Source organism: Ciona robusta, chromosome 11, assembly GCF_009617815.1.
Source record: "Ciona robusta chromosome 11, ASM961781v2".
NCBI classification, from domain to species: Eukaryota; Metazoa; Chordata; class Ascidiacea; order Phlebobranchia; family Cionidae; genus Ciona; species Ciona robusta.
This window is the reverse complement of record NC_143245.1, coordinates 826,375-848,849: the sequence shown is the minus strand read 5'-3', so window position 1 is coordinate 848,849 and position 22,475 is coordinate 826,375. Positions and strand designations below refer to the sequence as shown.

Sequence of the window (22,475 nt, the reverse complement as noted above, 5' to 3'; positions counted from 1 at the left end):
CTGGATTGTGTGACGTAATATTAAGTTAAATCCATTTTTTTATTAAAATAACAATATATTTTAGGTTGCGTTGATTTGATCACAGACACATAAACACTTTTATGTATGTGTTTTTGTTTCTTCAATTATTAGCTGTTTCTTTCAATTGGAAATGGTTTGTTTTGGTCATAATATATGATATGACATCATAATGTTAGTCACGTGTGCAGGAAATCATGAAACAATTCGATCTATCGCGCTTAAGGTTCGCGTTTATTTTAATTATAATTTTAATTAGCAATGTCGCAGTTAGTTGAGACAACGTGTATATTCTATGTCTATGACGTAACAAGCATTTAGTGATATGTATTCGAGTATTGGAATATATTGCTTAAAATGAAACAGACAATACTGTTTATGACCACCAGTGGTCACGTGATATCTGTTCTGCTCGATTGGTTTTCTATGTCGCTATAAATAGAACGCAAAGCGTATGACAACAATTGGTATTGTGACGTAGGTAGGACTAAGGAATACTTCACAACGGTTTGTTGTTTTGTCATAATGGATTGTTAGAAACATCGCGCAGTCAGAGCTTTATTAATACAGGTTATAGTAAGGCGTCATAGTTTCAGAATACATGGATTTATGGTAATTATGATTCACAATTGACGTAAGCTTTATCAAACTTTCGATTGTGATATAATTAATGTTCGGTTGTTACCACCATTGTTACGTTTCGGGATAAGCATTGTTACGTTTAATGAAAATAAACGTTATTATGTCGTAACAATAAAAGTAAGAAGGTGGTTTTATTCTAGTTTTAGTATCAGAATAATAAGCGTTAGTGACGTAACAGTTGCGTAATTTTGTGACGTACAGATCTTATTGTTGTGTTTAGCGTCAAGCGCGAAAGTTTAATGACGTCATAATCAATTAACGTGATCGGATATTGATTATCACATCATAGTGGTGGGGGAATACCCACATGCAGTTAGGAATTTCCCTTCTTTTATGAAATAATTATCTTTAAAAGTTACATTAGCACAATTTGCATTTTGCGATAGAAACCATTCTTAGTGATGGACAAACAGTTACAAAAAGCATAAAAAACCAGAGTCCATATATAAACATGAGTTATTTTATGTCGCCCATAGAAATCACATAGCACATAACAAATGGGGCTAAATTGATCATAGACATAATATAAATATGAACGTATATAGCTAAGTTTAATATATTTTATGTTTTTAATACAAATACAGGATGCAGATTAAAGAAAATCAAATTTTCAAGTAGATGTGTAGATTTATTAAAGCCCAAAAGTGACTTGAAGTTTTTGAGTTCTATAAATAAACTGCGACTAAGCAGAAAAATCTGTTTAAAAATTCCCGTTGCTAGGGTAAACAATCGGCGAAATTGGCCCCATTTGGTTGCCCTGTAAGATTTCTATGGTGATGAAATAACTCATGTTTATATACGGACTCTGTAAAAAACTAATTCATAAGCATTTCTGGCATCATAGCAACAATCAGTCCTAATCTTTTTGCTTTTCGAAACTTTTATGATCTTCGTTACCGTAACTAAAACAAAAAATCTTATTTCGGAAAATACTAACTAAACCTTTGCTGATCTTACAGCACTGTTACATCATAGTAGCCATTATGACAGAAGCCATTAGTAGTGTTGTTGGATTTTCATTGGACGATATCGCCGAGATCGATCCGTTTAAAACGACCTATCATCTTGTGTTCTTCCTCATACTTTGTACGTTCGTTGGAGTTATTTTCTTCATGATTGGAGTTGCATTCTTGTACTCGTTCTGTGAATGTCTTTGCTGTGATGGGGGGGAAGAAGTGGTGGTCCAACAGAAACAAACGAAGAAAAATAAAGTCCATGCTCAACAGCGACAAGTTGAAATACCTAGCTGGTGAAAAGTGTGACAAACATTGTGAAGGTTATGTTGTACAAAACAAATATTTCATATATATATAATACACTGATTTAAACAAGTATTATTTGATCTATGTTTATGTTTTGGTTTTATTCCTAATAGGACGGTTAATGCACAACTACCATTATTAGGTTATTTTTGTTTTAGCAGCCTGTATTATGTAGATATTACCTAAAAAGTATGAAGCCAAATGTATATGATGTATGAACCAATTTTTAAATATAATGTTACTATTATACTGGAAAGTTGCAACTGTTTTAAACTTTTTAACTTCTATAAAATGTGTTTTAATATTGCAAAGTTTTTGAAGTATTGTTTGTAACATATTTTACTTTGTGAAGCCATAATGTACCTACTGTGATGTCATAGTGATTTAAATATTCAAACATGCCTGAGTTCATCTGTTCTGTATATTTGTTTGTTTAATGATTTGTATTTATTGTTGCCACCTTTAATAATATGCCAAACTACTTTTTAAAAAATTCCGTCATTATATATTTAAGTGTTAATTAATATCATTCCTGTTTTGCTAAGGTTTTTAAAGCTTACTGATACATAAGTACGTTTGCATGTTCATATTGTTTATATAAGTTTGCACTAGATTTTAAAACATTTTAGCTTTTTCATATGAAGCCATTTATTTCATTTTAATGCTTGCCTAGGCCCACCTATATGTTACAAACTTATTTAAACTTTAGCTTTCCATGCCTTCTATACAACATACAAGCATGTCTTGCCACTGTGGAACTTTGGTGCTAAGTGTTAAACACAACCATAATGCATACAGATAGTTAATATAATATTTAAACCGGTATAGTCAATCTAATATTTAAATTTAAACCAGTGTAGTCAAACCATTGTGTTATTTTTATCACTAAGTGTTGTTCTTGTCAAGGTTTTCAGTTAATACCAATATAGTGGAACTATGGTGTTGTTGTTTTTCTTGTATATATAGTTTATCTTTACACAAAGTTTTCATACACAAAGTTTTTCCTGTTTTACAGATTTTATATATACCCTGTACCTTGAAACATAGAGATGTCAAACTTAAACACAGACATCATAAACAACGCTCTTACGAATGTGGTCGGTTTCACACTTGATGACATCGCTAAGATTGAACCGTTTAAGGTGATTCCCCTGTTGTAAGATAACTTGTTTCAATGCTAAGTCTCTTTGTGATGAAACTAGTTTTTCTATGAAGTTCTTTTTCCTAGATTAAATAAATTATAAGTATTTTACTCTGAGCATAGGCACCAAACCTGAAGTGGCATGTCAAGTAAACATTACAGCCTATAAGTTAAGATTTGTTTTACGGATATATCTGTTAAAAATGCATGTTAAAATAAATGGTAACACCCTATTAAAACATTTGTGAAATTTGTTGTGCCCACTGCACCACTGCATACCCTAAATTGTCGCCTTCACTGAATATTGTTAAACCACTACTTTGCGCTGTTTAATTAGGGATAAAACTGCATCCTTGCATCCCCTGAATTGGCGCCTTTTTAACACCATACATATAACAGGATACTTACAGCACTGTATGGTTCGGTATCTTTATTGCTTTCATTGGAATGTTTGGCGTGTTGTTCGCGATTGCTTTCCTTTATTCGTTCTGCGACTGTGTGTGTTCATGCTGCAGGAGGTCGGAACCCAAACCTCATAAACGAAGAAACAATAAAGTCAAGAACGGGTCAGATAACATTGGGATGGGAGAAATACATTAGGACAACCTAAGGATCAAATCTAAAGTTTTAACAAATTATTAGGATAACAAAGTTTTTTATTGACGTTTTTTTTTGAATTAATGTTTTTATACCCAAAGAGCTAAAAAGACTGTTATACATTATGCCTGGTAGCGGAAACCACACAATATAAGAAAAATCATTTACTTGAGTTGTGAACAATTTATATTAATTAGTGCATTAAACATAACCGCTGTAATGTTTCATATATCTACACATTCCAATCTATGTATATTGCTTTGCTTTTAGATGTCTTCATTTTAACTTTTATCATTGCAATCTTATTGTTTTAGAATCACAAGTTTCTTTGTTTAAAACAATTGCACTGTTTGTTCCATTATTACAATGTATATTTGTATTATGACATCACACTGCTCTCACATACATCACAGAATATGTAATTAACATATTATGACGTGATAAAAAAATTTCTTTCTTCACTGCAGAAAAATTAAACTTAATTTTTAGAAATAAAAAGCATTTTTAGAAATAAGAAGAATATTGTTAACAAGTATTGACAAAAACAGTTAGTCTACATTGCAGACTACGTAAACAGTGCAATTTTTTAAATCTCTAATTACATTTTAAAATTGTATCTTCACATACTGCCGGAAAATATAACTGCAATGTTAGATTAAGAATCAAACATTAAAACTGAAATCGACGCCAAGTAGAAACAACTAGTCTAAAGTAAAAACACAGCATCACCATAAAGACTATAAAGACATCTTGAAATCTCATGTTACTACTTTTTTAGCTTGGACAACAGCACTAAACTTAGGTGATTAAATACATGGTGTCAGGCAGGTGGTAAGAAAACAAGTAAAATAATTAAATTAGAAGCTGATTTTCACAGAACAGACATAAATTATCTATAAATTAGTTAGAAAATACTTTTTTGTAACTTAAACTACATGTATACATTATAGTAAATTATTAAACCATAAATATATATCTTTTATAAAGTGGAACCCTTTCTTTTTTGTATGCTTTAGTTATACAATCATGCATTGAAATTAAGAAAAATAATAATGCACAAAGTTACATACGTGGTAACTTGTAAGCAGGCACGAGTTGTATAAAACAGAACACCAGTGTTATAACAACTGTCGTTGCTTTTTCATGCGAGGATAAATAAGTTATATTCCCTCACTTAAATGCTGCTAAAGTATGTTTGACTGCAATGTGGTTATGCACGTGGAGGCTTGGGAGTCAACCTGGTGAAAATTAATTCTGTCCTTGGTGTCGTGATAACAAGTCACACAAGGCTTAAACCCTAGGTCCCTGACAAGGACCCCACCCACATAGAATAGAAATCCCTTATGTTGCAAGCCGTTGTTGCCGCAGTTTACGAACAATATCCTCGGCAGCTTTTGGCACGACCTCCAACTTTATAATAGACGGACTCACTTGTGTCTTGGGTTCCGTCCCTATCACTATGGTAACTACCACTTGGGGCAGTGTGGAGCATCTCAAATCACCAACAAGGCAACAGAATTGATCGTACGAGAAAATAACAGTTTTAACCCCTTTTTTCATTTCTACCAGTGTCTGTTTTTTGACTCCAGTTTCGAAGAAATAAATCCGGGTTTGACAATTCCTTGTTCCGTATAAAGTATTTCCCATCATATACAGTTGCAAGCCACCGTGGAAGTTTTCCAGCAATGCAGTTCTCCATTTGCTGTATTTATCCTGGATTGTTGAGGGGAAAATAAATTCATTAAAACTTAGTGTGTCGGCCTCAACTTTTGAAGTTGAAGCCACGGCTTTTGAGGTTGAAGCCACAGCTTTTGAGGTTGAAGCCACCGCCTTCGAAGTTGAAGCCACCGCTTTTAAAGTTGAAGCCACGGCTTTAGATGGTAAATCCACGGCTTGTCTATTGTAAAACACCATTAACTCTTTTTCCATTGAAAATGTCCTTTCTTGCACCATTGTTTTGTCATAATACAACCTTAAAGTGAAGATTGTGACATCACGTTCTGCAATTGCAATTTTAAATTAAATAATTGCAACAAACATTTAGGATCTACAACAAACACATTGTTTATCTCCTTAAATATTGTAACGAAGACCAGGATAATGAAAATAACGAAAAGAAGGGAATTAGGATCAATTAACAGGCGATAAAACAAGCATTGATAAACATGTTTATCCTCACATGGTGGGGAAACAACAGTAGTTACAACGTAGGTGCTCTGTTTCATACGCCTCATGCCCGCTACCAAGTTACCAAGTGTAAATTTAAAAACTCGAAAAATAATTAATTTCACACTAACCTGGTGTTTCAAATTTGTTCAACAAAGGCAGCAATTTTTTAGATGGTGATGTCATAGTAGGATTGTTACATGAAGAATCTGGATTATTACATAACAGTAAAGTACAATTAACAAGAAGTGTATTAATTATGACGTCACAAACCTTTTGTCTTTTGTTTCTTTTCTTTTTTGTTTTTTTTCCTGGATTTTGAAGTTTCAGAATTCTCTCTAAAAATTTCATTTGTGATTTTAAAATATTGGGTATACTTTAAGTGGAAACAACATTAACTGGCACCATTGTGGGTGTATGTATTCTAATTAAAACACTATGATTGCCCTGCCACACAGAGATAAATATGTTACATTAATTCACCTGTCACAGGATTGCTTAAGCTTGTATAAATGTAGTAACAGTTGTGGGTAATCCCCTGTCAGTTTCTTCAGGAAAACATCAGGGTTGATATTTGGTTTGCCTTCGTTAAAACCGCCTTCGTTGAAACCGATGCATTTCTTGACTTTCAAAGGAATGTTTGAATCCAAAACATGAGCATCCTGTTGTGATGCATTGTGGGTAATCTTACTAAAGCTATGTTGATGATGATTTCTAATTTAAATTAAATTTACACAACATTAGTTTCAAGGGTAAAAAAGATCTGTTAATCGCTTGTTTTGTGATCCTAGAGGACATCATCAGGCAGGGTATGTTTTTAACATTAGTTTTAATGGACACTGAGGTGCATGAAGCCAACATTGGCAAAAAAAAGTTTCTCCACCATTAAACAAGTGATACCAATAAATAGTCAAGCCATTGTACGCATACTATTAAACCTGCGATACCATTAGTTAAGTGATTTACCCACCATGTTCCTAACCAGCCTAACAAGGCCTCCAACATCACTACAATCAAGTGGTCCATGTTTTTTATCTTTATCCATGTATTCTCTCAAAGCAACTGGGACATTCATTGGGTCGATTTTAAACGCGACAAACTCCTTCCCATCACCAACCAAGGACTCACTGTATTCATTCAATCTTTTGTTAAACGCACTATTCTGACGAGCCTGAATGAAAGGTTTCATTTCCTGAAAAAAAACATTCTTTTTTAGATTTAGAGTATCCCAAATAGTTTGAATGTTTGATTTATGGTTATATTTTACAAGGGTGAGGTCCTACTGAGACAACTTTGGCTTAAATCCCAGGTCCCATGGCGTACCTCACTGTAGGACCTCACCCATATAGAATAGAATGTACATATACAATGTTGGGGTAATGGGCCAACTCTGGCCTAAATCCCAGGTTCCATGATGTGCCACACTGTAGGACCTCATTAGGGCTGTGAATTTTCCGTTAACCATTCAGTTTTAACCGGTTATCCGATACAAGTGTAATCCTAATAAAAGCGTCTTGTTTATTGCTTTTCTTTCGCGAATTTAAAGGCAACTTTACGATGTACGTATTCAAACCTGTTTTAAAGCACCTGCCGGCAAAATAATCCAATCGCTATTATGAAGTAAATTATCAACGTGTGAATTGCTTTTATGTCGTAATCAATTGCCAGGTCAAACAATTGCTTTTATGATGCAATAAATCCACGTGTGAACGCCTGCTTTTTCGTAATAAACACGCTGCTTGGCTGAGGAAAACATTTAAGTTGTGTATTACGCCAAAATAATGTTGCAAAACTAGTTATCTTGCGGTATTAACAATCAAGATTGCTGACATAATCGCCGTTGTAAGGCACGATCAAAGCAACAGCGTCCCTGCGCACTCTATCTTATCACGAAGCACCAATCAACGAACGCGAACACGTGCCTTTCGTGTAAATAAGACAGATATTGATATACGTTTATGCCCTATGACATCATAGTTCGGTTAACGACTTGAACTTTCCGTTAGCGGTTAACCAAATAGGTTCAGTTAACAGGTTAACTTTTCCACAGCCCTAGACCTCACTCCTATATACAGTTGAGCTGTTTTAATTTAAATTTGTAAAAACTCCAACCTTGTAGAAACCAATTTTTCTTTTTCCTTTCCAGAACAACGGATGATCGGAAACTTGTGCGATTGTCATCCTGTGTTCTTGGTCACTCATTGTCATTCCCTTTATGATGTCACAAGCCATTATTCTTTTCTCGCAAGTCAGGCCATTGAGAAGAGCTGAAAAGTAAAATTAAGTTAAAATAACAAGTAAAATAATATGACATCATAGGTAATGACATAATACAGAATGACATCATAGATTATGACATCATCACATACCTGTATCCTTCAGTCTAAGATGATCGAAACTTGGGGAACCCTCATTCATGAGAACACCGTTTGTGACGACATAATGAAAGAGAATTCCGAGAGAATAAACGTCGCTCGACTTACGCTAAAAAGGAGTTGTAACAATGTGAGTCTAGTGATAATTTAAACAAGGCAGTCATGGACAGAAGAATAAAAATATATATTAAAATAATTTTGATTAAAATATGTAGACTATACAAAGATGAATGAAATAAAACCTTTTTTTTTAAAGTGGAAAAATTAAAAATTATAATATAAAAACTTTAATTTTTTATTACAATTTTTCGGCTTGTATCTTTACACTCTGGTGCGATATACTGGGGGTGGCCGAAAGTGTTTGAAAACACCCCGGAATTCCCCTGTTCGATGACCCTGCTTAATCCGAAGTCACAAACTTTGACCTTTGACCCCTGCATTTGTTTAACAAGAAGAAAGTTGGTTGGTTTGATGTCCCGGTGGACTGAAATAAATAAATATTTGAATAAAAATTTTAAATAATGTTTATTTTATTGCGTCAACGTTTTGTTAAAATGTGTCCAATTTACATTTAAAAAAAATGTTTTTACAAATAAATTGAGCTTCTCGTAAATTAATGCTAATTTTGCAGTAATGTTTCGTCTGCCATTCAGTGAAACATCATACTCTGATAATAGCACAATAAAGATAAAAATAAAGCTACACCTACAGACTTTAAACCAAGAGTTTATTTATTAGGAGAATTAATTAAAATTCAGGATCCTAATATTTTATATTAAAATAAACTTTATGGGTTGTTTTGTGAACATCACAAACTATTGGTTTATGATATTTAGACACAAGATGACAAGAACATTGGGTTTTAATGTAAGGTAGTGGGAAAAATGCATAAGTTGTAACTGCAAGCGTTTACCATAATCTACACTATGACATCATAATACACCCACTTATGTCACATGTGTCATGCAGGAAGAGGATTCCATTCATTGCTTGTTTAATAATAATGAGTGTTGTGATGTCATCAAAATAATCACGAGGTAGTTTGCCTTCAATCATTTTCGAGTTTTCAATATACTGAAGATTGAGGAATAAAAGATGGTATTTTTAGTTTGCTACCAGGAATAATATAATATTGACTTTTTTGGCTTCAAGAAAACATTAATTAATTTTATGCAAGACTTCACCAAGGATTTAAAACCATCCAATTGGATTTGGTATATATTTCAATACCCTCATGAAGTCTTGCATGATGCCAGGAAAAAACGATAAAATAAAATTAGATTATTTTAATAGAATATTCACCAAAAAAAAGTGTAAAAACATATCAATGTTAGAAGATAGGAATTTTCCAAATACCCAAGTTTTATTCTCCTGTAAGTATGACATACTCATCTGTGATGTCATAATACCTGTTCGATTGTTGCATCACAAAGTTCCATCACCAACATTTTGTAAACTTCCTGTGAAGTAACAAACAAGTAAAATCAACTATCATAGGCGCCCAGTTTTGAAATATAGTGGGAGGCGAGGCCTATTATGACAGAACAGAATCGTGACATCATAACACTTCGGCGCTTTATTTTTTAAACAGCGTTTGTCGTTATTATACGCTGGCTCAACGCTGGGCGTCAGTGTTACGCGTTGATCCCTTTCTCGTGTGTATTTGCAAGATTGGCCGATATATAAATCGCTTGTTCAAGGGAACGTGCTTTCTACTTGACCTTTACGTGCGTTGTAGTTTAACGTCCACGTGCTTTAGTTTTGCGTCGTCTTACAAAGGCAAAGCAACACATTCAATGTTAGCTACTTAGAAAATGAAGAACAACCAACGGGCTAAACAGACGATGTTATCCTATTCTAAAGTTTCAAACAATGTAGGCGGAAATAAACAACCTAAATATGTTCCAGAAGTAACACTGCTGTATATTTACAATGTTTTCCTCAGCCAAGCGGCATAATTATTACGAATTAGTAGGGATTCACACGTGGATTCATTGTGGTCAACGCATGCCTAAATTTCCGCTCTGCTATTGTTACGTTGTTAATTTTAATCTTTTTTAACCGCCATGGTATATTTTTATGGGAACAATACGAATAAATTTAGTAAAATTACATATTTTTTTGTTAATTCGTCTACGGAGGCCGCCTCAGCGCTATTATTTCCTACGTAGGCGAGGCCTCTGCGCCTTTGCGTACTCGGCGCCTATGTAAACTATGGTTGTTTAAACTAATTTTTAAAAAACTAGTTCTATCGTATGGTGGGTTTTATAAAGGACAACTAAGTATTAGTTCAACAGCCATGCTTTTTAAACTTTATTTTACTTATTGAATGTATTGAATGAAACCATTACAAGTTTCAATAATTATATTGCTACTTATTTTTTCTTTACTGTTTTAATTGTCGCATTTTATGAAATACAAAACATGTATCTTATTTACCTTGTCTTAAATAATCAATAGGGTAAAAATCGATTTTCTGTTAATGTTTGATTATGATAATGATAATGCCTATTGTCTATAAAATAAATGTTATATTTTCACCACACTCAAAACATCAAAGGGTCAAAATCTAAAACAACACGAACACCTGTTTTAGTGCAGGAATAATCTGCTGAAACTTTTTCATACAAACATAATAAATGATACTACCCACCTCCCCCTCAATGTGGTTCATCCAATCAATGTAATTGATAACATTCTCGTGATCCGATGCCATCTGCATGTTCTTGATCTCATATTCAAGTTTGTGCGATTGTTCCGAAACTTTCTTCACCGCGAAGCGTTTCCCTGAGCGAGACTTGCATCTGAGATAGAAATAACATTATATATGGTGTATGGTTGATTTAATGGTTCAGCGCTGTCATAGAAAAAATACGGGTTCTAACTTTAAGCTCAATGTTGCTATCATTGTGGGCTTATGTATACTCAGACCAGTTGATTAATGAATGAATGAATGAATGAATGAAACTTGCTTTATGCTCGCGGGTAGAAACAATAGTAATAACACGGGTGTTCTGTTTCACACACCTAGTGCCCGCTTAGGAGCTACTACGTACGTAACTTTGTGTGTCATTGTGTTCTGTATCGCTGACAATTTAAACAATCCATTAGTAACCACTGGATTATACAATGTAGGTTAGCATATTACAGACACAGCATCATAGTATTCATATAAACACAAAAAGAGAAAGATTATTCAAGATATTTTCCAACTTACTCATGAACACTGCCATATGAGCCCACGTCAATCAAACCAATGATGTCATAGGTAGAGGAAAAATCTGAAAGAGAAACAATTGTTACAAACAATTACGTTAGGGGGCTAGGGGCCAACTCTAGGCTTTTCTGTATGGGTTTTCCTACTTATCTAAATTGTTATCTATATCAATAAAATGATAAATATAAATAAAACAAATACCCCCAAAACAGCCACAAAACTAAAAATAGAATAGGAACCAGAAACCTACTGTTCTCCGCCATGACGATTTCCTAATGTTACGTCACAAACATTTTGATAAAACAATTGATGCGACTTCCACCTTAGGGAAAACCCCTCAACAAAAACTCGTGTTTTTACCTGTTGTAAATATTTCAACATGGGCTTGTAATATGTATAAAGTTACATAATGTGTGCTTGATAAACATTGTTACACAAGGTTTATTGCATTTATGGAAAATGACGCAAAGTTTTATTGGCACTTAATTACACAAACTGTTATAATAGATTGGGGTAAGATGGGACAAGTTTGGGTTTTTATCGTTCCACTTGTACACAAACTGTTATAATAGATTGGGGTAAAATGGGACAAGTTTGGGTTTTTATCGTTCCACTTGGTAGTAAACAAAGAATATTTACAGAATTAAATAACCGTATTCTTACGACTCCGAAAGAGCCTTGTTAGTTGTTAAAAACACGGTCAGGCTATAAGAGATATAAGCTATACCGGTATCCATCTTACCCGCACTTCCCACGGTACTATATAGTAGGGTGGGAGAAGATGGGACACGTTTTCATTCTATTTTCCCGTCACATTTGGTAGTAAACAAATAACATTTAAAGAAATATTAAACCGTATCATCACGACTCCCATAGACCGTTGTTAATTGTTTAAAACACGATCAGGATATTTGGACATTATGTGTTAAAAGTTGTCCAATCTTCCCCCACTCTACTATACTATGGAATTACCTTTATTTTATTTATACAACGTCTTAGTACTTTGTGGCAATTTATATTTGAAGAGCGCTTATGACAAAACGATTACAAATAATAATAACGCATTTTCTTTGTTAATATTCCTTCTGCAAAATAGAAACAGAATTAAAATATCTTCATAGTTTATGTGGCTGGCGTTGGTGGAAAGCCACTACGGCACGACAAGCCCCCAGCCAATGGTAGTGGGTTTCTACTTCTTTAGGTGAGAAACCCTTGTCGGATATATCCGCAAGGAAAAGAAACCAAGAAAAATAACAAAGTTAGTACGGTGCTTCAATGAATATAAGCCTACATAACACACGAAAACATACGACACGACACACATTCCATGGTCATTGAAACACCTACGATGGAAAGATACAAAAATCAAACGGGAGAAACTCTGCAGTGCGCACGACACCAAGCGGTCACTTTCAAGGAGTCAAAACCAACAACGGCCCTGCATCGCCCGGCCGCTTATTGAGAAAACATCTTGGTACCGCGATACTATCGTCGTATCTCCACACAATATAATATCGTCCGGATGTTACGCACCGCATCGACCGTTACGACATACTGTGGCTGTTACGAACCGCTAAAAGCGGCGACGTCCACGTAACAAACCCGCAGCTGTAACGTAACTAAGCCGACCGTGACGTAACCGCACCGAACGCAGGGTCATGACGTTGCTGACCCACCGCATCGACGTAAAGTGTAATTGTGACGTGGCCATCGTCTCAATTACGCCATACGCGATGTTGTGTAAAAATAAAAAAGATGTTAACTTTAACGGTGGAGATTTATATTAAAGTTAAAGTTTAAATTTGTTTAAAAATTAAGGGAATGAAGAGTCGAGTATATATTATACTGCGCGTTGATATTACTCGAGTATATGTGTACCAGCAATTAAAGACAAGAGTTCTCGCAAAGCAAACCAAGACAATACAAAACCGCTGGAAGATTCAAGTCCTGACAGATAAAACACTACAGTTGGTAACTCAGTAAGATTGTTGCAACAATTCCTTTGTATTTATTTCAAATACATGTAAACAAATGCACTTTAAGAGTGCATTAAAAGCCGGCAACACTATGTCCAGCAGTTAAAACTAGCTGGAAACACTGTAAGAGTGCATCAGCTAACACACACACACAAACACACTCCTACTCAAACACTATACCACATAATCACCTTAAACCGACATCCTTTATCGGCATATTCATCTTTGTTCTTCGTCTGTAAAGTAAAAATTATACTGATTCATATGATCTTCGTGTGGTTGGGCAACCGCCATGACACGGGTTATCTAGATTCGGTGGCAACATAATCACAAAATACCAAAACTACGACTACCTTTTAGGATTAACTTATAGTACGCACGTTACGTCACAATCACTTTCTTTTTAAGAAGTTTCGGAATCGTTTGTGACGTCACATACTCGTGTTCTATCAAATAAAATATTTTTTATTATGACGTAACGAACAACTTACAAAGCAGATTCTTCTGTTACGTCATCACTTCTGTAACATCACATCTCACGTCACCTAAAAACAATTGGTGTATACGTAACAATGCATATTGTGGCATATTTAACATTCTTACTCACGTATTCTTTGATCTTCTTTCTTCGCGTGTACACCTGTAAATAAACCTTTACACACTTAAACCTACAAACACCTCAAACCGGCATCCTTATATTGGCGTCTTCGTCTTTGTTCTTCGTCTGTAAAATGAACGTTATTTTAATTAATACGATTTTCGTGTGGTTGGGCAACAGCTATGACAGGGGGTATCTAGACCAACTTAATCACTTCAATCGCTCGTTACTTTACTCGAGACACGTAAACTACGATTATTGGTTAATTTTATTTTAAGCTTAAATTACCTTGCGCTTTTTTTCTCTCTTCGTCTTGTCTCGTCTGTAACAATCGGAATTAGGACGTATTAATTAATAACATCTGGTTACGTCATAATTACCTTCTATGCGATCGAGTTGTAGAAGCAATGGTGTGATTTTCTGTGACGTCACATACCCAGGTTCTGTAGAATAAATAAGCATGAAACAACTTGTATGATGACGTAATAATCGACTTACGAAGCAGGTTCTTCTATTATGCCATCAGTGCTTCGTGACGTCACACGTAATCTAAAGTAAATGGCGTGCGTAACAATGCATATTGTGAGTAATAATACATTCTTACTCACCTATTTTTTTGATCTTCTTTCTTCCGCAGATACCGCCGCAAATAAAATTCGAATCGCGTCGCCGCAAAGCGCGTATGGGGCCCCATGAAAAAAAATCGCGAATCGCAAGCGTCGAAGAACCGTATGGCGTCGCAAATTACGTTTTAGGATATTATAATAGTAGTAACAATAATCATAATAAGTTAAGGTAACAGCATGGAAGTTCAGTTAGTAACAGAATATTAATGCCACTAATAAACCTTCCCTCAAAGTCTTGATCCAGAAACACATGGCTGCTACTAAACTTGTAAGCTGCTGGTGAGAAACTAACTTCATCTAAACTGTAACGTGGTGTAAATACCACGGGTTGTAAGGACGGCGTTTTATGCGAGAAGCAATCAACGAAAAGCGGGAAGAGGTAATTATTGCTGATAAAGAAATTACGCAGAATTCTTTCCGCTAGGTGGTGTAAATGTGCAATAACATAGAAACCCGATATAATATCTGGAAATAGCTTCGGTGTTAAAATACGTTACTACACCTCATGGTGACTTTTTATAACATGTTTATATTTGCACTTTAACATTGAGGTTTACTTATCCGCAGACAGATTGTTATCTATCAGGAAAATTGGATAAAGTATTAACATTCATGATATTCGCAACCGTTTTCGAAGAGAAACATGCTTTATTATAAGTTAGTGTCTTGCCTAAGGCCGCACCCACCAACCACAATACCAGCCACATGTGTCGCACTCAGCATGCTCCATTTATCCAACTGCGCTAACTTCTCGGTAATTGTTCATCAGCACGTATACAACATAGAAGACTCCTTTCGTACCATTATGAGCGCAAGGAACCCACAGATATACGAATCTGGTCAATACGTATGACGTGTATAGTATGTTGGGGTGAGATGGTCAATGTTTGTTTTATTCTCATTTATCGTCCCATTAGAAAGAATCTGCTAACGATATTCATCTTACCCCACACATACTTATACGTGCATGCTTGTTTTCGAAAATCAACAGCAACAAGTTTAATTATAATAAATTTATTAAACGAAGATTCATCACATTTTAATATAGTACAACCTTAACGCAAAAATACACCGGGTCGTTCAAACCAACCAATCATTCGTGGCCATGCCTCACGTGATTGCACGGATCACCGCATATATGTTGGCTAAGCTCTTGGGCGAATATTGGGGTCAAACCATCGAACCCGTTATCAGCGAGTATCACGTGGTCTATATCACCAGCTATCTCCAACAAATGGGCGGTGTCGAGACGGCCGCTAGGTGGCATGATACCGACAGTGTAAAGCTGAAAAAAATAAGTTTCTCAATTAAAAAAAATATGTTTTTGGACTTATTAATTAATCCAAAAAAAAGAAAAAAAACTCACGTAGCGGGGCCTCATGAGTCGTTATAACAGTGGTGTTCTGTTTCATAACCCCCATGTTCGCTTACGAGTTACCACGTATATAAAACTTATTTATATTTGCATGGTGGGCAACGATAGTCGTTATAACACGGGTGTTCTGTTTCATACCCCTCAAAACGATAACGAAAATCATTTTATTTAAACAGAAAAGAGAAAAGGGTCAACAGGAAAACAGGTAACGAAATACGCTATGGATAAAAAGTGTAGAAAAGATTGTCAATTTAAAAGCGTGGCTGTTGCACACAAGAAACTTGATAAATTCTATGAAATCATATATACCGTAACTCCATCATCTCGAAGAGCATTAGCAGGGGTTATGACGTCGTCTTGGGAAACCCCATCAGTGAGAAGCAAAACTACGTCGGGAGCGTAATCACGATTTCCCTCAGCAGATAAAATCACGTCTCTGGCGTATTTTAAAGCTTGGCCGGTCCTGGTGCCTGGAACGTTATGAATGAATTAATTTTAAGTCCTATATAGAGTAGACCCGTTTATGACGTCTATAAACATACGAATACTAAACAGAAAGAGACCTTATTTGTGGAATAAGTACATTTTTGGTACACTAAATATCTGTATTTCTTGTAAAATATGTTGCTTTAAGGTGACTGTATACAGTATCCATGCGAATTCGCTTGCGAAGTCGTATGCAAACCCATTACCGAGTTCCGCATGCGGCAGCGAAATTCGGACAAAACAGACAAAACGGACGAATTCCGGATACTGTGTACAGCCACCTTTACACTTGCTTTTATGCTGTGGGGATAACTCTTCGCATGAACAACAAATGTCACTGTCATCAACAAACATTTAAACTTTGCATAGCAACAAATTTTTTTATCTCATTAAGTTAAAGAAGGAAGTTACCAGAGAAAAACGAGAGTCGTTAAAACCAAGTTTCATATTCAAACCAACCTTCTCCGTCATAAGGAATAGCATTGACCCTTGCTTCAACGTTAGATTTGAACGAGTTTATAAGCGGAATACTGGAAGTTTCGTCAACCAATTTATTGTAACGGAAAATCGAAAATGACATTGAATCCTCCCCGTCCTCAAACAACCTGGAAATAGTGTTTCTATGAATTAATACGTAACAAACATTTTGTTGCGCAATATTATAAATGCATTATTCATTATTCTACAATTTTCTGGGAAGAACAATTTAGAGTTTTTAAAAAGTTTTTGAAATTATTTAAAAATTATTTACAATATTCTTGTAAACTTAAAAATAACTTAGGAATAAAAAAGCATAAACCGAATTAGGTTTTTTTTTTTGTATGGCTGATAAACTAAACAACTCATTAGTGATCACTGGGTTAAAGCGATCGCCATAAAGTGTCTTCTGTCTTGCCCAAGGACACATATACGCCCATAACGGTAGCAGCATTAAACACAACTGTATGCAGGCGCGCTCAGCGTGACGCCGGGCAATATTTTACTATTTTGTAAATTATTTATTAATGGATTCTAAAGAGTCGAATAATTTATCGAATTTGTAGTTTAAAATGAATGTAACTTGTTTATTCTCGCATGGCGGGGAAACGACAGCAGTCGTTATAACACGGATGTTCTGTTTCATACACCTCGTGCCAGCTTACGAGTATATATAACATTAGTATAACCTCTTAGTTCAGATCATGATAATGATATTTAGATGCATCGTAGATAAGGAAAGTAATTGAAAATGACAAGCAGTGTAAGCCGCATCGTAGGAAAATGTTATAGGAAAATACCTTAGTAATCTGGGTCTGAGGTTAAGTTTTAACAATCCGAATCTTTTATTGCTGTTCATTCTTAGAGTGTAAGAATAAAGCAAACAGCAGATTCTTATAAGTGGTTACATCAGAATATAAATGGCCATTAAATAGCCATTAACTTACGCGCACAACACGGTTTCGGTTTGCTCCATGACGTATTATTTTGACACGTGTTCGATGTGACGTCAGCAGGGGATATGAAATAAGTGTCAGCGGTACACCTGAATGTACATTGAGAGTTGGCGAAGTTTGAATCTTCGCAGGTTATTTCTCCGTGCGGTAAAACCCCTTGGTCGGAACAAGCAACACCTGTATGAAATAAATTTCAAGAAAAACATGTTAGTATTTATAGCAGCATCGGGCATTGACAAACGATATACAATTTAGCTTGGCAAACTGGATTACATTGCATACAAATCTAGTTTATTTAAGCATATCCACAAGCTTACGTTCGCACACAGGTGCCATGTTATCCCACGCCGGTCTTGGACTCACGTTCATACATGTCGTACGCAGAGGTCCATTCCTTGAATAAAACTCGTCACACCCGAATTCACAAACCGAACCAATGTTGTTGACATCACTACACACTCGGAATCCGTTCTCTGGCACCGTTGGTGGTTCGGTGCAGGTTATAACTGGAAAAAGGAAATGGATAAAAATACGCATTTTGGGGTCCGTTGCATATAGATGAGCTAGCCCGCTTCTAATCCACAGTTTATGAGTTCGAAGCTTTACGCCGCTACCGACACGGGAGAACAAGTAAGTTTAATATATTTATAAATTTTGTCTTTAAATTTACGTCTGCATGTTGGCGGTAAAGAGCTCCAAACACCGTTGACGTCAGCATCAAGAATGTCACGGCACGTGATAGATTGGGAACCAATCATCTCGTATCCTGCTTCACATGTAAACCTGCATTGAAGTTAAACAATTTAGTCCACATGCTGTAGTAATGTAAACCACATCTTATCATGAATCCAGATGTTTTCCATACAACAATGAAGAATATATATAGTAGGGTGGGGGAAGATGGGACACCTTTAGCACATGATATTCAAATATCCTGATCGTGTTTTAAACAATTAACAACGGTTTATACGGGAGTCGTGAGGATATGGTTTTATAATTCCATGATTTTCTTTGTTTACTACTAAATGCGACGAAACCGAAACACAAGTTTTTCCACCATTTTCGCCCAATGAAGTTTCGTACTGTAAACAGAACCCGTTAGTTTTTGCCGAACCTTCTCTATAAGCGATGCAATTAAATGCACATTTCCCACACACAACGTAAATGAATGAATGTAAGTTACTTTATCCTCGCGTAATGGGAAAACGACAGTCGTTATAACATGGGTGTTAATACACCTCGCGCTAGCTTACGAGTTACCATGTATGTTACTTTGTGGGTGATGTATTTAAACGTATTTTAAGATATTGCAAAAATATGACCATACTTATAATGCAAACCAATTAGCTTACTTACCGACAAACACTCCCAACATGATTTCCATTGGAACAATCATCGATTCGTTTGTTTCCAGCAGATAATCGTGGGCAAGTTATGGGGCCACATGACGGCGTAGGAGAGCTCCATGTTCCGTCTTGTCCTGAAATAAGTTCCCACGTTTGTCATTTATGAAGAAGCAAATTACATATAACGACAAAAACGACAGTCGTTAAAACACGATTGAGGTTAAAAACATATTTACATTTAATTGATCGAACGAAGCGTGGTCACCAACGTACCTACACTGAACTCTTTCAGACTTGTAAGGCTACAGTCCTACAATCATGTAAATATTCTTGTTTCCTCCCAATTGGGGCAATAAAAGAGAACGAAAACATGTTCCATAGCTTACCCCACCCCATACTATAAATATATTTGAATAACCATTAAAGCTTATTCTCACCGCACTCTGAAGTTTTGGATCCTGACATCACGTGACCGGCGTCACAGGTGAATGAACACGAGCTGCCAATTTTGTTTCCGTCTGAACACGTGACCTTGCCGTTTCTGGGGTTGGTACGAGGGGGAAGGCATACGTTTGCTGTAAGGCATGAAATATTATTTAAATTCGACAAAATATCGTAATAACTTCTTGTTGAACGGAAATAGAAGCAAAAAAACTTTATTTAAATATTGTTATTTCATTGCTTATTTCGCAGCGACACTTGAATTTTAAACGAAATATATTCCCTAGTAAATTATTCGTCACATTTGATTTTTGTTAGTAACATACTTCGTAGCACTTATTTATCGAATAATTGCAATACAAAATTATATGAAGTATAAAAAAGAAAATTTATCCATTATTGTCAAGCACCCGAGATAAGCCCTGCATACACCAGCTTAAAATATAAAGATATTAAGACAAGTTTCATTGACTTACCTACTCTATTAAAGCATGTGTTAGCACCTTGGTTACATAAGTCACCACTGCAACAACATCTACACACAGAGTTGACAGCTCGACTGTTGCATTGAGTCGGCCACCATGCAGGGCGGGGGTTCTGGTGAAAGATTATAGGGGAATGTAACTTATTTAACCTCGCATGGTGGAGCAACGACAGTCGTTATAACACAGGTGTTTTGTTTCATACACCTCGTTCCGGCTTACGAGTTACCACGTATGTAACTTATTTAACCTCGCGTGACAGGGCAACGACAGTCGTTATAACAGGGGTGTTCTGTTTCATACACCTCGTACGTTTGTGGGTCAACTATGTGTTTCTGTATGTGGCTAACAATTTAGACAACCCGTTAGTGACCACTGGTTTTCAGCAATCATCGTTAAATATCTTGCTTAAGCAACCATATCCCTACAAAACACGCTCAGGAAACATGGGACATCGTGTGCTAACGGTATCCATCTTACCCCACCACAATACACTTAACACAAACCAACCTGTCTTTCGTTGTTAGAACAAGCCAATGGTTGCTTGCAGTGTTTGAAGATCAATTTCTCGGGTCCTTGGTTCACCTTTCTTTCCTCTATAGCGCACATTTCCTGGAAAACAAACGGTCAACACTGAAAACATGCGTACCAAAAATTCTTCGAATTTGATTTTGAAGAACGGGTTAATTAAATCAACAAAGAGAATTATGAATGAATTTTATTTCGCCTCTAGTTTAAATTATTAACAAAGCGACAGTCGTTAAAACAGCTACGGGTAAAAACTATATACTTGAGAAAAGCACAAACGTAAAAGCGTGCGGCTGCTAAACCCAACACACAATACAATTATCACCACGAAACAAGATTTTATTTTAGGTCACAAAACTAAGATAAAACTGAGTTTACCTCGTTCTTATTACAAGTAACCACTCGTCCACGTTTGTCGCATTCCTCGTGGGATTTGGCGTTGTCACATGTTATACATTGAAGGGCTGGAACAAAAAAATATGAATTACATTTGTATCGTTCAACCCACATTATAAAGATGTGACGTTCAGGACTTGCGTCTTGCTTATGCTATATTAGGGTGGGGGAAGATGGGAGACATTTAGCACATAATGACCAGATAGCTTGATCGTTTCTTAAACAATTAACAACGGTCTTCTACAATTAACAATTCGGTCTTGTTTGGGAGGATAAAAGGGAATCAAAAGGTGTCCCATCTTCCCCACTTTACTATGTATACAATAATAACAAATTGTGTTGGGGTAACAAGCTAACTCATCGACTAAATTTCAGATCCCTTGGCGTGCTTTGCTGTAGGGTCTCATTCATGTAAAATAAAATGAGCATAACTATATAATGTTAGGGAAACAATTCCACTGTGGGATAAATATCAGGTCCCGTGTCTCGCTGTAGGACCTCACTTATATAGAAAAGAAATACAGAAACACCAAAACCAATATCACTCCTCACCTTTCCCAACAGCAACAACTGCGTATAACACCAATAAGATGCGACCTATGCATTTAATATTCGGGTCCATTTCGTATAAGAACTATAACAGAACCTGTGGGCTAACTTTGCTACTGTATACCAAAGGAACATATACTTTGTAATCATAGATTCTATTTGTCCCGGTATAGAGTTGACCCTTATATACCGTTTGTTCTTTTTTCCTAAAATTTTAGAATTATTTTGTTGTTTTCTTTTATTTTACAACGTTGGCTGTTATTGCGATGAGCTATTACGTATTATGATGACGTATCGGGCTGTATATGGAGCGCTACAACACAACGTCGTGCCCAGGAGGTTGTTTCACGTAAATAACACGTATACCCACTAACATTGCACCTGGTTATAAACACCTTCTATATTTTCGTAAATAAAAAATAAACAAAAGAGTTCACGAGTTTGAACGATCAGTTTCGACTTTGAAACAACGAAAGTTTGGTCGCAATAATGGGACGGGTTATATAACGACAATATATGCATGACTGAATGATCGTAATTTATTTATCGTTGCATGGTGGGCAAGGAGAGTCGTTATAACACAGGTATTCTGTTTCTTACACCTCGCTTACAAGTTGCCATGTATTTAACTTCGTAGGTGTTTGTTTTTTGTTGTTATTTATTTAGGGCTTAAATGTCTAAGGGGACAAAACATTTATCTTATTATATAGTAGGGTGGGAAAAGGGGGGCACCGTTTCGTTGCGTTTTGTCGTCCCATTTGGTAGCAAACAAAGAATATTCAAAGAATTATAAAACCGTATGCTCACAACTCCTTTAGACC

General features: G+C 35.8%; 3 protein-coding genes and 1 long non-coding RNA gene across 7 annotated transcripts; 1 reads left to right on the top strand and 3 right to left on the bottom strand.

Moving 5' to 3' along the window:
• Window positions 1-2,608: 2,608 nt before the first annotated feature.
• Window positions 2,609-12,587, bottom strand: LOC149727583 (serine/threonine-protein kinase/endoribonuclease ire-1-like). 4 transcript variants are annotated; one of them, XM_089888449.1, is made up of 14 exons: window positions 12,391-12,587; window positions 11,669-11,778; window positions 11,419-11,482; window positions 10,855-11,005; window positions 9,611-9,661; window positions 9,149-9,275; window positions 8,504-8,685; window positions 8,196-8,310; window positions 7,939-8,093; window positions 6,797-7,018; window positions 6,310-6,488; window positions 6,100-6,164; window positions 5,958-6,035; window positions 2,609-5,660 (listed from the first exon to the last, which is right to left on the bottom strand). In XM_089888449.1, the coding sequence occupies exons 2-14, from the start codon at window positions 11,679-11,681 to the stop codon at window positions 5,002-5,004; spliced, it is 2,061 nt and encodes a 686-aa protein (XP_089744575.1). In that variant the 5' UTR covers window positions 11,682-11,778; window positions 12,391-12,587; the 3' UTR covers window positions 2,609-5,001. The 4 variants fall into 4 exon arrangements, with proteins under 4 accessions (XP_089744575.1, XP_089744577.1, XP_089744576.1 ...); XM_089888451.1 differs by lacking the exon at window positions 11,669-11,778; XM_089888450.1 differs by lacking the exon at window positions 12,391-12,587 and having other exon boundaries at window positions 11,669-12,384.
• On the top strand, window positions 2,911-4,180 carry LOC149727584 (small integral membrane protein 18-like). The gene is made up of 2 exons (XM_089888473.1): window positions 2,911-3,064; window positions 3,463-4,180. Exons 1-2 carry the CDS (start codon window positions 2,972-2,974, stop codon window positions 3,661-3,663), a joined length of 294 nt encoding a protein of 97 aa, XP_089744599.1. The 5' UTR covers window positions 2,911-2,971; the 3' UTR covers window positions 3,664-4,180.
• Window positions 12,588-14,039: 1,452 nt separating the features above from the next.
• On the bottom strand, window positions 14,040-15,481 carry LOC149727582 (uncharacterized). The gene is made up of 5 exons (XR_016386030.1): window positions 14,601-15,481; window positions 14,491-14,541; window positions 14,373-14,435; window positions 14,281-14,314; window positions 14,040-14,118 (listed from the first exon to the last, which is right to left on the bottom strand). It is a non-coding gene; the product is annotated as an uncharacterized LOC149727582 (long non-coding RNA).
• Window positions 15,482-15,616: 135 nt separating this feature from the next.
• On the bottom strand, window positions 15,617-21,827 carry LOC149727581 (E-selectin-like). Its single transcript, XM_089888461.1, has 12 exons — window positions 21,658-21,827; window positions 21,088-21,173; window positions 20,692-20,793; window positions 20,176-20,296; window positions 19,696-19,833; window positions 19,269-19,392; window positions 18,583-18,695; window positions 18,230-18,418; window positions 17,904-18,089; window positions 16,939-17,084; window positions 16,303-16,463; window positions 15,617-15,903 (listed from the first exon to the last, which is right to left on the bottom strand). Exons 1-10 carry the CDS (start codon window positions 21,725-21,727, stop codon window positions 16,996-16,998), a joined length of 1,218 nt encoding a protein of 405 aa, XP_089744587.1. The 5' UTR covers window positions 21,728-21,827; the 3' UTR covers window positions 15,617-15,903; window positions 16,303-16,463; window positions 16,939-16,995.
• Window positions 21,828-22,475: the final 648 nt, after the last annotated feature.